The 14,888-nt window shown below is 42.5% G+C and overlaps 1 protein-coding gene across 6 annotated transcripts in view; it reads right to left on the bottom strand.

The window, feature by feature from the left end:
- The window catches only part of BAG1 (BAG cochaperone 1), a 253,268-nt gene that overhangs the window by 47,865 nt on the left and 190,515 nt on the right, over positions 1–14,888 (bottom strand). For 5 of the 6 annotated variants that reach the window (XM_063922747.1, XM_063922748.1, XM_063922751.1 and 2 more), the window contains one exon: positions 12,628–12,690. The exons of the other annotated variant lie outside the window; for it this stretch is intronic. In XM_063922747.1, coding sequence (XP_063778817.1) covers positions 12,628–12,690 — 63 coding nt within the window. The remainder of the gene's footprint in view (positions 1–12,627; positions 12,691–14,888) is intronic. 6 annotated transcript variants of the gene reach the window in all.

Here is a 14,888-nt window from a genome sequence, read left to right as displayed (position 1 = left end):
AATGGGGGTAATTCCAAATTGACCGCAGCAGGAATTCTGTTAGCAGTTGGGCAAAACCATGTGCACTGCAGGGGAGGCAGATATAACGTGCAGAAAGAGTTAGATTTGGGTGGGTTATTTTATTTTTGTGCAGGGTAAATACTGGCTGCTTTATTTTTACACTGCAATTTAGATTGCAGATTGAACACACCACACCCAAATCTGACTCTCTCTGCACATGTTAAATCTGCCTCCCCTGCAGTGCACATGGTTTTGCCCAACTGCTAACAAAATTCCTGCTGCGATCAACTTGGAATTACCGCCAATATACAGTACAGTGTGGCAAATATAACCCCAAACACACCAGGTTTCAAGGGTTATTTAGAGGGAAAGGAAAAGCAATACGAAACAGAGGGGCTAATTCTGACCTGATCGCTGCTGTGTGTTTTCGCACTGTGCATGCATATGCACTGCAATGCGCAGGCGTGACAGGCCGCAGCAATGAGGGATGGTGCAAAAAATCTGAACACACCGGCGATCGCAAGGAGATTGACAGGAAGAGGGTGTTTGTGGGTGGCAACTGACCGTTTTCAAGGAGTGTCCGGAAAAACGCAGGAGGGAGCAGGCATTTGGAGGGAGGGTTTCTGACGTCAGCTCCAGCCCCAATCGTTGCAATGGAAGAGTAAGTCCTGGGCTGCACAGAGACTGCACAAACTAAGTTTGCAGCTTTGCTACACACCCAAATGCAGACTACCACAGCAAATTCCCCCTCCCTCTGTAGGCGACGACTATCTGATCGCAGGATGCAAAAAACGCACCCTAGTGATCAGGTCTGAATTACCACCCGAGAGAGATAGAAAACATGCACCAGTAATAGCATAAGTCACATACAATGCAGAATAAACAATTTAACTGCAGTGGGCACTGGTAACAACCCTGCTCTGTAGAAGAGGCTTGGTATTATGCAGCGCTTTGTATAACCTGCTATGTGGTCGAGATATACAGGCAGAGTCTACCCCACCGCTCCTGGAGACATGCAGAGCTCAGATAATGGCCCAGTGACTCTCTGTGGAGGAGGATGAGGGAAGAGTAGCAGAGGATCGGAAGACCACTGTGGAATGGCGCCCTGGGCTGGGGGAGTAGCCGCTGGGGAAGCTCTGACCTCCCTTATATCGAATGTCACCACTGGTACGCAGTGGACAGACACGAAATGCACAGCGCCTGACGCACACACATATATGCAGAGTAGCATGACACACATACACACACAGTGGCCTGACACACACATATACGCACAGTAGTGTGACAAACATATATATGCACAGTGGTCTGACACACACCAGGCCGAAACTAGGATTTTTGTCACCTGGGGAAAGGCAGCAATTTGGCGCCCCTTATTATCACACTAAAATGATCGTATATTTAGAAATAAGTGAATACTATTGGACCGTGTGCCCCAAATGCCCTAAGCATCTGTCATATGGCCCCCAGCAGTATGTTCCCCACATGTCCTGTGTGCCCCAGATGTGTTTAACTTCTGACACATGGCCCCCCAACAGCGTCTTCCACAACATGCTCCCTGTGTGTCCCATACATTGCACTACATCATTACACTACATTTCTCTATATGCTGAACTACATCACTAAACATCCCCCTATACGCCAAGATGCGCTACATCACTACACTAGTTCATTCTATATGCTGCACTACATCACTACTCTACCTACCCTTTACACTGCACTACATTACATTGCTATACTATAACCCCCTATACACTGCACTACATACCCTATATGCTACACTTCACAACTAAACTACAGCCCTCATTCCCTACAATAACATTAGAACATCTTACTGCCTCCATGTGAGCTTACTGTCAGTGCGTGATATCGCCAACAAGCAGGTGTAATATTGCAACCTCTGGGACTACAAAGGATCTCATATTAGTAAATTATACTTGAAAGCAGCGCGTCAGAACCATGTGTTGATTTAATAAACACTGACCTAGGAAATATTTATATAGGTGAAGGTGCAATATTTACACTGTGTATGATGGAATTATAGACTTGATTGTAAGATTATAAGGACGGGGCGTGGCTTGGCTGGCAAGCAAGGCAGCCGCATGAGGGAAATACCCTACAAAAACAGCTTCAACTCCATAGCCAGCCTGGCTTGAGGTATCACCTCAGCTACACCATCAGTGTAAACCTGCCCTGGACCGGTAGGTATGTGCTGCGGAGCTGGGGTACATTTTACCATCCCTGTGGGTTGCAGCCTACCCGCCATCACCAAGCCGGGAACTCAATTAGATATACCTCCTGATGGGCTGTATCAGATGTGAGGTGATGAGGCGCATCATACACCCCCACAAAATGGACTCCTCCTCAAGTACTTTAATCTCAGTGTAGAATTATTTCCTATGTTGGAGCTCCCCTTTGTGCCCCTTATGGTGTACTTCAAATTAACTGAATTGGCTTTTTCTGACTGCCCTCAATCACGTATATATGCTGGGAATATACCTCATTATCATTGTGGGATAATTCTGAGAAGTGACCTCCTGCATGTTATCCCCGTCTCCATATTTAAGCTCCAACAACAGATAATAGGGTGACTGGGTGGATACATATAATCATGTCACTTAAAGATTTCTAATGATGTGCTAAAGCCAGCCCACTGGGAGTCACTGCTTTAAGGGCCTCTCTTATGAATCAAAAACAAACCTTGTTGGTCACTTCTCTTACCCATAAGAAAAAAGAAAAGGAAATTGTGTTTTTATTTCTCTTCTGTTGATTTTTTCTGTCTAAATTATGGTTAGGAACAAGTAGTCTTCTCAGAAAGTTAACACCCCTCTTTTAAAGGAGACCATGTCCCAGATGGATTTGAGACCATTCTTGCAACCTACTCCAGCCAGACCCACGAAGGAGCTCTCTGCTTCAAGTCATTTCTCATTCCCTTCTATTACTCTGATGTCTTCTCCTATTACAGAGTTAACTCCTTCATCTACTCAGAGGGATAAAGACATTAGGAACATTTTATCTTTTATGAAAACTCTCCAATCTATGCAAGATCTTCAAGACACGATCCAACAAGAACTGGCAACTATTGGGCAAGACATCTCACAACTCTTCGATCTTACGTCTACCTTAGAGGAACACCTAAATTCCACCAACATGTTCATGGGTTCATTGAAGGACATTATTTTGGCTCAATATGCAGAGATTCGATCACTTCAATTGCAGTTTAATGATCTTGACATTAGGGGAAGGAGGAACAATGGGGGTAATTCCAAGTTGATCGTAGCAGGAATTTCGTTAGCAGTTGGGCAAAACCATGTGCACGGCAGGGGAGGCAGATATAACATGTGCAGAGCGCGTTAGATTTGCGTGGGTTATTTTGTTTCTGTGCAGGGTAAATACTGGCTGCTTTATTTTTACACTGCAATTTAGATTTCAGTTTGAACACACCCCACCCAAATCTAACTCTCTCTGCACAAGTTATATCTGCCCCCCTGCAGTGCACATGGTTTTGCCCAACTGCTAACAAATTTGCTGCTGCGATCAACTCTGAATTAGGCCCAATATCCGAATTAGGGGATTGCCAGAAGATGTCTCTCAAGCAGGTTTGGTGGATGCCCTCAGAAAAATCTTTAACAAAGTCCTGGGAAATGACCCTAACAAAACTATAACTTTTGACAGAGCTCATCGCGCTCTCAAACTGAGAGGGCTCCCAGCTAATCGCCCACGTGATGTCATCTGTCATCAGCACTATTTCTCCCAGAAAGACAACATTATGCACAAGGTCTGACAGCTAGATGGAATCAATTTCAATGGCAAGGTAATCTATATCTACCAGGACATGTCACGGCACACTCTCCAGCACCGGAAAGTCCTTTTTAATTTTAAATTTTCATCATCTGGGAAAATATACACCTCTCCCTCTGTTCTAGTTTTGTTTTGTTGTGGACTACCAAAGAGTGAGATACCTAACTGGGGATTTGCTATGCCCGAATTACAACTTCCACAATGAGCTGGGAAGAATTCCTCATGGCAAGAGGTTCATGGCCCTATGAAGAGATCTAATGCCTCTTTGGTCTGTCAGAATGAAGACATCACTTGAGGGACTAGTTGATTTCTCCATATTGATTACTGCTACCCTTCTTTTTCCTGACAGAATGGAACCTTGATGTCTCAGCAGTAGCTGAGACTAATATTGATTGTGTTATTGATATAATGTCTGAAACCCCAGTTAGTTTGGATTTTGAATAATTACTTAAAAGTCAAGTCATGACTAGATGTTATGTTAATTGATATGTTTATAGCACAGTATATGCTGTTATCGTCTTACTATTTTATAATGAGCACTAAGTAGTGACTCCCTTGCCCCACACCCGCACCTGGAAAAATGTACCTTTTGGGCTTCTGGAGTCTTGAGACACCAGTTGCTCCAGAGCAGGTTATGTTTTGTTGTTATTGTTTTCTTCTCGTAAATTCTATCTCCCCCTAATTTTCTTCTTTTTCTTGTCTGCTTTTCTTCTGTCCTTTTTCTTCACGGCCATCCAGGAAACTAATTATGCTTTGTGACTCTTTGTTCAAGAGACTCACTTTAAAATTTATGCATATAGTCCGACACTTACCAACCACCGATTTTCCATAGCATACTACTGTAATAATCCGGACAGAAATGGTGATAGTGTGGTGATTAGTGTTTTTCAAAAAACGACATGGTTCTGATATATTTATACATAAACTTGTTCCAGGTAGAAGACAAAAACAGAATTGGGCGCTGATATTTGAATTAAACGCTAGCTGCACATTCCTGGGGCCTGGTTTGTAAGCCTCCAATTAATTTAAAACAAGAAAAAACAATCTGGAACAGCGCTTAGCATTTAATAAAAACTTTTTTTTATTTTATTGTCTATAAAATTAAATAAAAAATAAAAGATAATAAATAAAAAATAATAATATATATATGAAATTGCGGGAATTATGCAATTATACAGTTACCGGCCGGATTTCTTATAATATACATTCAATCCATAAAACAATTAATATGTATATAATACACAACTGTTGCACACAGCGAGAAATTTTAAAATAATTATATATTTAGGCACAACAGAATAAACTCCACTAATAGGAATGACTTTTTATGTTGACAGATATAACTTAGCAGGCGTCCCTGCGCTGTATAGTGCCACTTGTATTATCCGTTTAATTTGTTTGGACAAAACTTGTATAATTTATCCTTCCTTTAAGAAGCAAAAATGAAGCAACAGTCTCTGTGTGGAATATACGGCAATTCTGATGTAAAACTGTCCATGTATCAGCACAGCGGCATGATAAGAAAACTGTTATATGAACGTGGTAATTTGAGACTCCCTTTAACACCAGATAACGCACCAACCTCTATATAATGATGTTGTATAACTCAGATGAAGGAGAGTCCTCCTTATTCCCCCTTAGCACTGGGGTCCGGAAAACCGGGTACTGAGATATGCGGTGTTTAAGAGGCAGTCAGCGTCTCCTGGAGTGAATGAATAAGCCGGCCGGCTGTAGCTCACTTGTCATCACAAGTGAGCTACAGCCGGCCGGCTTATTCATTCACTCCAGGAGACGCTGACTGCCTCTTAAACACCGCATATCTCAGTACCCGGTTTTCCGGACCCCAGTGCTAAGGGGGAATAAGGAGGACTCTCCTTCATCTGAGTTATACAACATCATTATATAGAGGTTGGTGCGTTATCTGGTGTTAAAGGGAGTCTCAAATTACCACGTTCATATAACAGTTTTCTTATCATGCCGCTGTGCTGATACATGGACAGTTTTACATCAGAATTGCCGTATATTCCACACAGAGACTGTTGCTTCATTTTTGCTTCTTAAAGGAAGGATAAATTATACAAGTTTTGTCCAAACAAATTAAACGGATAATACAAGTGGCACTATACAGCGCAGGGACGCCTGCTAAGTTATATCTGTCAACATAAAAAGTCATTCCTATTAGTGGAGTTTATTCTGTTGTGCCTAAATATATAATTATTTTAAAATTTCTCGCTGTGTGCAACAGTTGTGTATTATATACATATTAATTGTTTTATGGATTGAATGTATATTATAAGAAATCCGGCCGGTAACTGTATAATTGCATAATTCCCGCAATTTCATATATATATTATTATTTTTTATTTATTATCTTTTATTTTTTATTTAATTTTATAGACAATAAAATAAAAAAAAGTTTTTATTAAATGCTAAGCGCTGTTCCAGATTGTTTTTTCTTGTTCCAGGTAGATTACTTCTTATCAACTGCAGAATATTTACGCAAGTCTTTACTTTTATTGTGATTTATGCACCTAATCAAGAACATACATCTTTCTTCCATTCCCATCTCCTATGGCTAGACTCTCTTCTTGCAGGTATTGTGATATTGGGAGGGGATTTAAATTGGACTATCTATTGATTCTTTGGCCAATGCCCCTAGATTTTCTAAGTCAAAATACCGTCAGGTTAAAAGGATTTTCCATGAACTCAAGCTGGCCGACTCCTGGAGGGTCCTTCATCCAACAGACCGTGACTATTCATACTTTTCCAATCTACATCAAGTTTACACGTGACTAGACTACCTGTTTGTAAGCCACATACATCTTCATTTGCTTGTAGATGCCTCAATTGGCCCGATAACGTGGTCTGACCGTGCACCAGTGACTGTGACTGTCGGATTTGCCTGAGTCCTTATTGCAAGTTGATTAGGGTGTGGTATAGATGACCGACAGGGGGATCCCGATGGGGGGGGGGGGGGAGGTGACGAGTGCAGTAGCTACGGGGTTCTATTCCCACTCTATGAGTGTCGTGGACACCCACTAGTGGAAATAGTCCCTGTTGGTCGGCATGCAGATCGTCAGGATAGTGAGGGGGCGGGAAGATGGTGGAGGTCATGTGACCATCCATGCGATAATTATTGTAAGGGGGGGATTGACAAAGCATTATCCAAATATTTTAAAACTAATGATACTGCTGAGGTCTGTAAAATAACTCTTTGGGAGGTACAAAAGTGCACCCTTTGGGGTAAACTAATACAACTTGGCTCTTATATAAAAAAACAAAAAAACAAAGATCAACATATATAGCCAAATTGTTACAAAAGATTAATTCCTTAGAAACCTCAAATAAGCTAACAATAACTGGGGATATGTATGTGGAGCTGGCCAAGGCACGGGCACAACTAAATAAAACCCTCACTGACAGCGTCCAACTTTCCATTTGTAAGTGCAGTAATATTATCATCAATGGGGGTAGCCATTCGTCTACTGGCTAATGCACTTCGTGCCAGCGGGGCAACCTTGTTGCCATTTTTCCAGATGGGCAATTGAAGGTCAACTGGTGACATTGATAGGTGTAAAACAATCACGCAGAATGATTTCTGAAAATACTTGCAAGTAAGACACTTTTTAACTCCAGGCAGTAGACTTTCACGAGCATCTTGAAAACTAATGCCTTTTGAAAGGCTTTGTTTGGGCCCTTGTGATCCTAGGCATACAATATCAACTTTATATAAAATTTTACAAAATACTAGCTCTATGACTCCCCCTTCTTTTGCTCAAACATCGAAAAAAAGACTTAGGTTTATATTTTTCAGCTAAAGACTGGGAGAATTTATTTTTTAAAGCTCATAGAAGTTCTGTATGTGTGCAAGTGTGATAAACGAAGCATAAATTCTTGATGAGGTGGTATAGACACCCCTCCCTTTTACATGTTATTTATCCCACGGTCTCAGATAAGTGCTGGAGATGTCAAATCGCAGTTGGGACTTTATTACATATTTGTTGGGATTGCCGACTTATTAAAAACATAATTGAAATCAGGTAATAGCAGTCTCTCAAAACATACTTAAAATCTCTGTTACCAATAATCCGGCATTTTGGTTATTAAACTATTCTCCCATCAAACTGTCAAACTATAAAACATCTTTATTACGCCAGTCAAGTAATGCTGCATGAGCAATAATACCTACTTTGCGGAGATCCCCTCTCCCTCCCTCTCAAAAAATGTGATTCGCCAGAATTGACTATTATATGACCATCTTATCTTCAAGTGATAAAATATCCGAGTTCATAGCCATCTGGTTTCCTTGAATACAAAGCCTCGAAGGTCTAAAAAGACTATATCTCTATGATAAAAAGATTGAAATGATAATATATTTTAAGCAGTTTAAGCTACTGTACTTTCATTATAATGTGCTTCCCCGAATCTGTGTTAATCTTTCTCTCTTTTTAACACCTTTCACCCTTCCTCATTTTATTATTGACCTTACTTGGAATAAATCCCGATCTTGGCAGGAATAAGTGCAATTGCATTTGTTAAATTTGCCTGTGGCCTGGAACTTGTGTATTTTAAATGATTTATCATATCTATTATAACTGGTCATTGTTACTCGCTGCGTCAAGTATTTATTTTTACAGAATGTTTGATTTTATTTTTTTTCAATAAAAACATATTATACAAAAAAAGATTATAAGAACAGTACCGAAAATCCACATTATCCCACTCATATTGTTTAATGCCACATTGTTTGCTTATGCACAAGTGCGGGAATAGCACCAATAAGCATGTTTTATTTCAAATTGGGGGCCTAACCTGTTTTATGCCACCTGTTCTACTGACATCATAAAACATGCTTGTGTATTAGTGCAGTGATACTGCCAACTAGCTGGAACAATTTACAATTCGTAGGACTGTATGTGAAAGTAACTTTAGGATGTTATTATAGTCCTGATACTAGTTGCTCAAGTGTGAATATAGTACCAACCTGAAAGAGTAGAATACCAGATTAGTTAATGCACATTACAGTCATATAAGAAGGGAAGCATATTATTGCCGAACAGTGTCCATACTTCCTGGTACATTTGGGAACAAAAAGTTACTGAGAATACATGAACCCACTATTAGGAGTACAGGTGTACACTCTCTCTAGGGGGTTTATTTACTAATATTCGTGTTTTGTCCGATTTGAAGGGTGTTTGAACTCGAATGGAATCGGGTGCATTTTACTGCAAATTTTTGAATCCTGAAACGGTCATTCACTAAGCTGCCGAGTTTTGCACAATCGTTTTTTCCGATGTCGATGTGATTCGTAATATCAGGCAGTGTTTTACGGGAGTGATGAGTAAAACACTGCCTGAAAAAAACACAAGGAAACCCGGCCGGATCTGTGAGATCCGGGCAGGGCCTCATTGTGTACCTTAAAAAGTTAAAGTCTTTAAAATTCTGAAAAAAATTGCGTGGGGTCCCCCCTCCTAAGCATAACCAGCCTCGGGCTCTTTGAGCCGGTCCTGGTTGAAAAAATATGGGGGGAAAATGGACAGGGGTTCCCCCATATTTAATCAACCAGCACCGGTCTCTGCGCCTGGTCCTGGTTCCAAAAATACGGGGGACAAATAGCGTAGGGGTCCCCCGTATTTCTGAAACCAGCACCGGGCTCCACTAGCTGGGGAGATAATGCCACAGCCGGGGGACACTTTGATATCGGTCCCTGCGGCCGTGCCATTAAAACCCCAACTAGTCACCCCTGGCCGGGTTACCCTGGAGGAGTGGGGACCCCTTCAATCAAGGGGTCCCCCCTCCAGCCACCCAAGGGCCAGGGGTGAAGCCCAAGGCTGTCCCCCCCATCCAAGGGCGGCGGATGGGGGGCTGATAGCCAAGTGTGAATATTGTTTTTAGTAGCAGTACTACAAGTCCCAGCAAGCCTCCCCCGCAAGCTGGTACTTGAAGAACCACAAGTACCAGCATGCGGTGGAAAACCGGGCCCGCTGGTACCTGTAGTACTACTACTAAAAAAATACCCCAATAAAAACAGGACACACACACCGTGACAGTACAACTTTATTACATACATGCACACCAACATACACACATACTTACCTATGTTCCCACGAGGCTCGGTCCTCTTCTCCATGTAGAATCCTCGGGGTGCCTGTGAAAAAAATTATACTCACATAATCCAGTGAAGAATCCGGCCTTTGAAAAATCCACGTACTTGGCAAAAAAATAAAACGCAAACCCGACCACGCACTGAAAGGGGTCCCATGTTTACACATGGGACCCCTTTCCCCGACTGCCAGGACCCCCCCCCCCTGACTCCTGTCAAAGAGGGTCCGTTCAGCCAATCAGGGAGCGCCACTTCGTGGCACCCTCCTGATTGGCTGTGTGCTCCTGTAGTGTCTGTCAGGCAGCACACGGCAGTGATACAATGTAGCGCATATGCGCTCCATTGTAGCCCATGGTGGGAACTTTGCGGTCAGCGGTGAGGTTACTTTCGGTCAACCGCTGACCGTAAAGTTCCCACCATTGGCTACAATGGAGCGCATAGGCGCTACATTGTATCACTGCCGTGTGCTGCCTGACAGACACTACAGGAGCACACAGCCAATCAGGAGGGTGCCACGACGTGGCGCTCCCTGATTGGCTGAAGGACCCTCTTTGACAGGAGTCAGGGGGGGTCCTGGCAGTCGGGGAAAGGGGTCCCATGTGTAAACATGGGACCCCTTTCAGTGCGTGGTCGGGTTTGCGTTTAATTTTATTGCCAAGTACGTGGATTTTTCAAAGGCCGGATTCTTCACTGGATTATGGGAGTATAATTTTTTTCACAGGCACTCCGAGGATTCTACATGGAGAAGAGGACTGAGCCTCGTGGGAACATAGGTAAGTATGTGTGTATGTTGGTGTGCATGTATGTAATAAAGTTGTACTGTCACGATGTGTGTGTCCTGTTTTTATTGGGGTATTTTTTTAGTAGTAGTACTAAAGGTACCAGCGGGCCCCGTTTTCCATCGCATGCTGGTACTTGTGGTTCTCCAAGTACCAGCTTGCGGGGGAGGCTTGCTGGGACTTGTAGTACTGCTACTAAAAACAATATTCACACTTTCACACTTGGCTATCAGCCCCCCATCCGCCGCCCTTGAATGGGGGGGGGACGGGGGACGACAGCCACGGGCTTCACCCGGGCTTCACCCCTGGCCCTTCGGTGTACCCCTTCACCCCTGGCCCTTCGGTGTACCCCACTCCTCCAGTGTACCCCGACCAGGGGTGACTAGTTGGGGTTTTAATGGCACGGCCGCAGGGACCGATATCAAAGTGTCCCCCGGATGTGGCATTATCTCCCCAGCTAGTGGAGCCCGGTGCTGGTTTCAGAAATACGGGGGACCCCTACGCTATTTGTCCCCCATTTTTATGGAACCAGGACAAGGCGCAGGGACCGGGGCTGGTTGATTAAATATGGGGGAACCCCTGTCATCCCCCCCCCCCCATATTTTTTCAACCAGGACCGGCTCAAAGAGCCCGAGGCTGGTTATGCTTAGGAGGGGGGACCACACGCAATTTTTTTTCTGATTTTACACTAAACAGACCCTTTCCCATAGATAACCATGCACAGATCTCACTGATCCGTGCATGGTTATCCAAACTCGACTGGAAAAAGCAGGTCTATTTTTTTGCTGCTTTTTTTAACGAATAAAAAAAAAAAACAGACCCGCACTTGAGCACTCAGAAACTAACACCCAAATACGAATGAATAGTGAATGGCCGTATTCTATGAAATAACAGCTGCGTTTGACCGATGGTCTATTCATTTGTATTTCGGAAGGCTGTCATTCAAACCATTACGAATAGACCAGACACTGCCGAGATTGGTGCTTAGTAAATTCCCGGATTGGGACTTAGAAAAAAAAACACAAATCGGACAAACTCGGATTTTTAGTAAATACTGGCCTAGGTCTTTAAAAAGTTGCTACTCCACGGGTGACATTCAATATATCTGTTGAGATATTGAACCAATACACACAATGATATTTACAGAAGATTCCCTCTATATAGAGAATTAAGAAACATTCCCGTAGGATTTATGGGACTAATTTATTGAGGAGAGAAAATAATTTGGCACAACTAATCCTATATTAGGTTTATTAACCAAATATATATACTGTATATACAAAACAGAACAGTGTTAACATTTGATATGAGTGACACCCAGGTTACACTGAATACGGACAGGTCTTGAACGAAAATTATGTGTGTGACAAAATAAAATATATATTTATTGGGTCAATTACATGAATATATTAATAAAGGGAGAGATAATTACCCCAAATAACTTCTGATAATGAATCGTAGAATGCACAACACAGTTTGAGTTTTTATCACAATTTCTTAATTTTTTACTTTTCTGATTTAGATATTTCACAGTACAAGGAAGGTTTTAACAAATGAGATTACAAGTTATATTTTATAGTGCAATAATAAATTTTTTTTGTACATCATCATAGGGCAATTTTTAAAGTGTCAATTTTATTAAAGAAGTTTCACACAAGAACTATATTCCCATACTTCTTAACAGGTTTTGGCTTACTTTCCTGTCAATATATGTGTGGCATGTACCTCCCTACAATCTTAAAGTGCGGGCTATAGCAATACTAGAGTAGATTTAATTTTGATTCCGGAATATTTTAGTTTATATTTTTTAAACACTTTACTAACAGCATGAAAATTGCAGCATGTTTTCAAGACAAAATTTAGGAGATGGTGAGCATGAGTGACATTTTCAACGTAAGAAATGCTCTAACATTTTTAGTATATAAAACATTTATTACTTCTTACCTGAACATTTTTCACTAACTCTTTCTTTTTCAATCTACAATCACTGAAATTTACTGGCATGGTCTGTGACATGGAAAACAACAATTTTAATAATTAGCAACAATTTCTACAGTGAGGAATGACGCACTATTATAACTGTACCTACAGTATCATGGATTTCACACATTATCCATTAATTCTGAGTTGCCATATAAACTTTAGTAAAACTGACCAAACAAGTGGTCTTGAATTATTGCTCAAGATTTTTTTTTATGCTGCAGAACAGAATAAAAGGTAATTTCCCTGTCCTCTGATCTGGTGGACACTGCCAACCTTTAGCTCCTGCTAGGAGCTGGCACATTAAACTAACTTGTTTGAACCAAATGCTCCCCTCCACACAGGGCCGGCTCCAGGCATGTTCGAATAGAGTGGCCGAACAGGGCGCCGCACTTTATGGGCGCCGCTAGCTCTGGCCGCCATATTGGAGCCTGGAGCCGTCCCTGCAGCACTGCACTGTCTGTCTCCCCCGCCCCCGCTAACTGGCGCCGGCCCGTGAGCCAACCAGAGCTCGTGGCCCGGCAGCTGAGGCAGATTGGCTGCCGGACTGCGAGCTTTGATTGGCTTGCGGGCCGGCGCCTAGTTGAAGTGGCCGCCGGGGAGATTGAGGGCTAGGAGAGGCTCATGCTGCGCTATCCTCCTGCCCTCAGCTACAAAGCAGCACGGGCAGCGCAGCAGCCTCAACCCACAGGAGCAGACTCATGGTGAGCAGCTTGGGGGGGGGGGGGGGGGAGGAGGATATCTGGTGGCACTGGGGACATGTCTGGCACTGGGGGCATGGAACATGTGTATCTGGCATTGGGGGCACGGGACATGGGTATCTGGCACCGGGGGGCATGGGACATGTGTATCTGGCACTGGGGGCATATCTGGCACTGTAGGGACAAGAGTATCTGGCATTAGGGGCATATCTGGCACTGTGTGGGGCATATATGTATCTGGCACTGTGTGGGGCATTTATGTATCTGGCACTGTGTGGGGCATTTATGTATCTGTCACTGTGGGGGCATTTATGTATCTGACACTGGGGGCATTTATGTATCCGGCACTGTGGAAGCATTTATGTATCTGGTAATGTGTGGGCATTTATGTATCTGGCACTGTGGGTAAAACAAATAAACAGGAAAAGGGATTACTCTGCGTCAAAAGACACTTTATAAAACCACAGTGTGCAGTCTGTCATGTGTAGTAATTGACTCAGTAAAACTTCAGATATAAGTAACCACTTTTATATTTGGTCTATTAAAATTAACAAAATGAAACACATATACTTTGTAGCAATAAGTTACTCTCTATGGAAGCAATGTAGATAATATACAATATATTTAAAAATAACTTGTTGGCTCTGTTTGGTTGGAATTAAATTACTAAACACTGGCACTCCACGTTGGTTCTCTGTTTGGCTCAATTTGTCCGTAGAGCGGACCTACTGCTTCACACAGCCTCAGCACACGTTTGCACGCTGGGCACTCCAGCCGGTGACTACCCGCTGATAACATCGCTTGAGGCTTCTGACAGGTGTTCACAGCCGGCGGCATCCCGCAACGCTCACCGTTAAAGGCTTACCACTGTCATCAAAGCCAGCGGGCACCAGCTGATCACCGCTCACGGCTGTTCATAGCTGCCTCAACTATATTCAGGATTCCACCTGCTTACATCGGGTACTCACCATTGTCCTCCGCTGTGGGGTTCATTGCCCGTGACGTGGAAATAATCCTAGAGGCTTCCTGACAAAGTTAACAATCAGGGTGAGCTTTTGCCATTTGAACGGTAACTCAATACCATACTGATTACCTGCATATGTGCATAACTCTACAAAACGGACCCTGTATTTAACCATTCCAGGAACCAGCACATGGGTAATTATACACTGCAATTTCTGTAAGTCATTTATCAAGAGACTGCATTATTATATTGCGGGACTTTTTTCATCTAATTTGACACTGGGACGCCAGTGTTTAGTAATTTAATTTCAACCAAACAGAGCCAACAAGTTATTTTTAAATATATTGTATATTATCTACATTGCTTCCATAGAGAGTAACTTATTGCTACAAAGTACAGGTTAAGTATCCCATATCCAAATATTCGAAATACGAAATATTCCGAAATACGGACTTTTTTGAGCGAGACTGAGATAGTGAAACTTTTGTTTTCTGATGGCTCAATGTACACAAACTTTGTTTAATACACACAGTTATTAAAAATATTGTATTAAATGACCT

The sequence above is a fragment of the Pseudophryne corroboree genome, chromosome 5 (assembly GCF_028390025.1).
Source record: "Pseudophryne corroboree isolate aPseCor3 chromosome 5, aPseCor3.hap2, whole genome shotgun sequence".
NCBI lineage: Eukaryota > Metazoa > Chordata > Amphibia > Anura > Myobatrachidae > Pseudophryne > Pseudophryne corroboree.
This window is presented reverse-complemented; position numbering and strand designations above follow the sequence as displayed.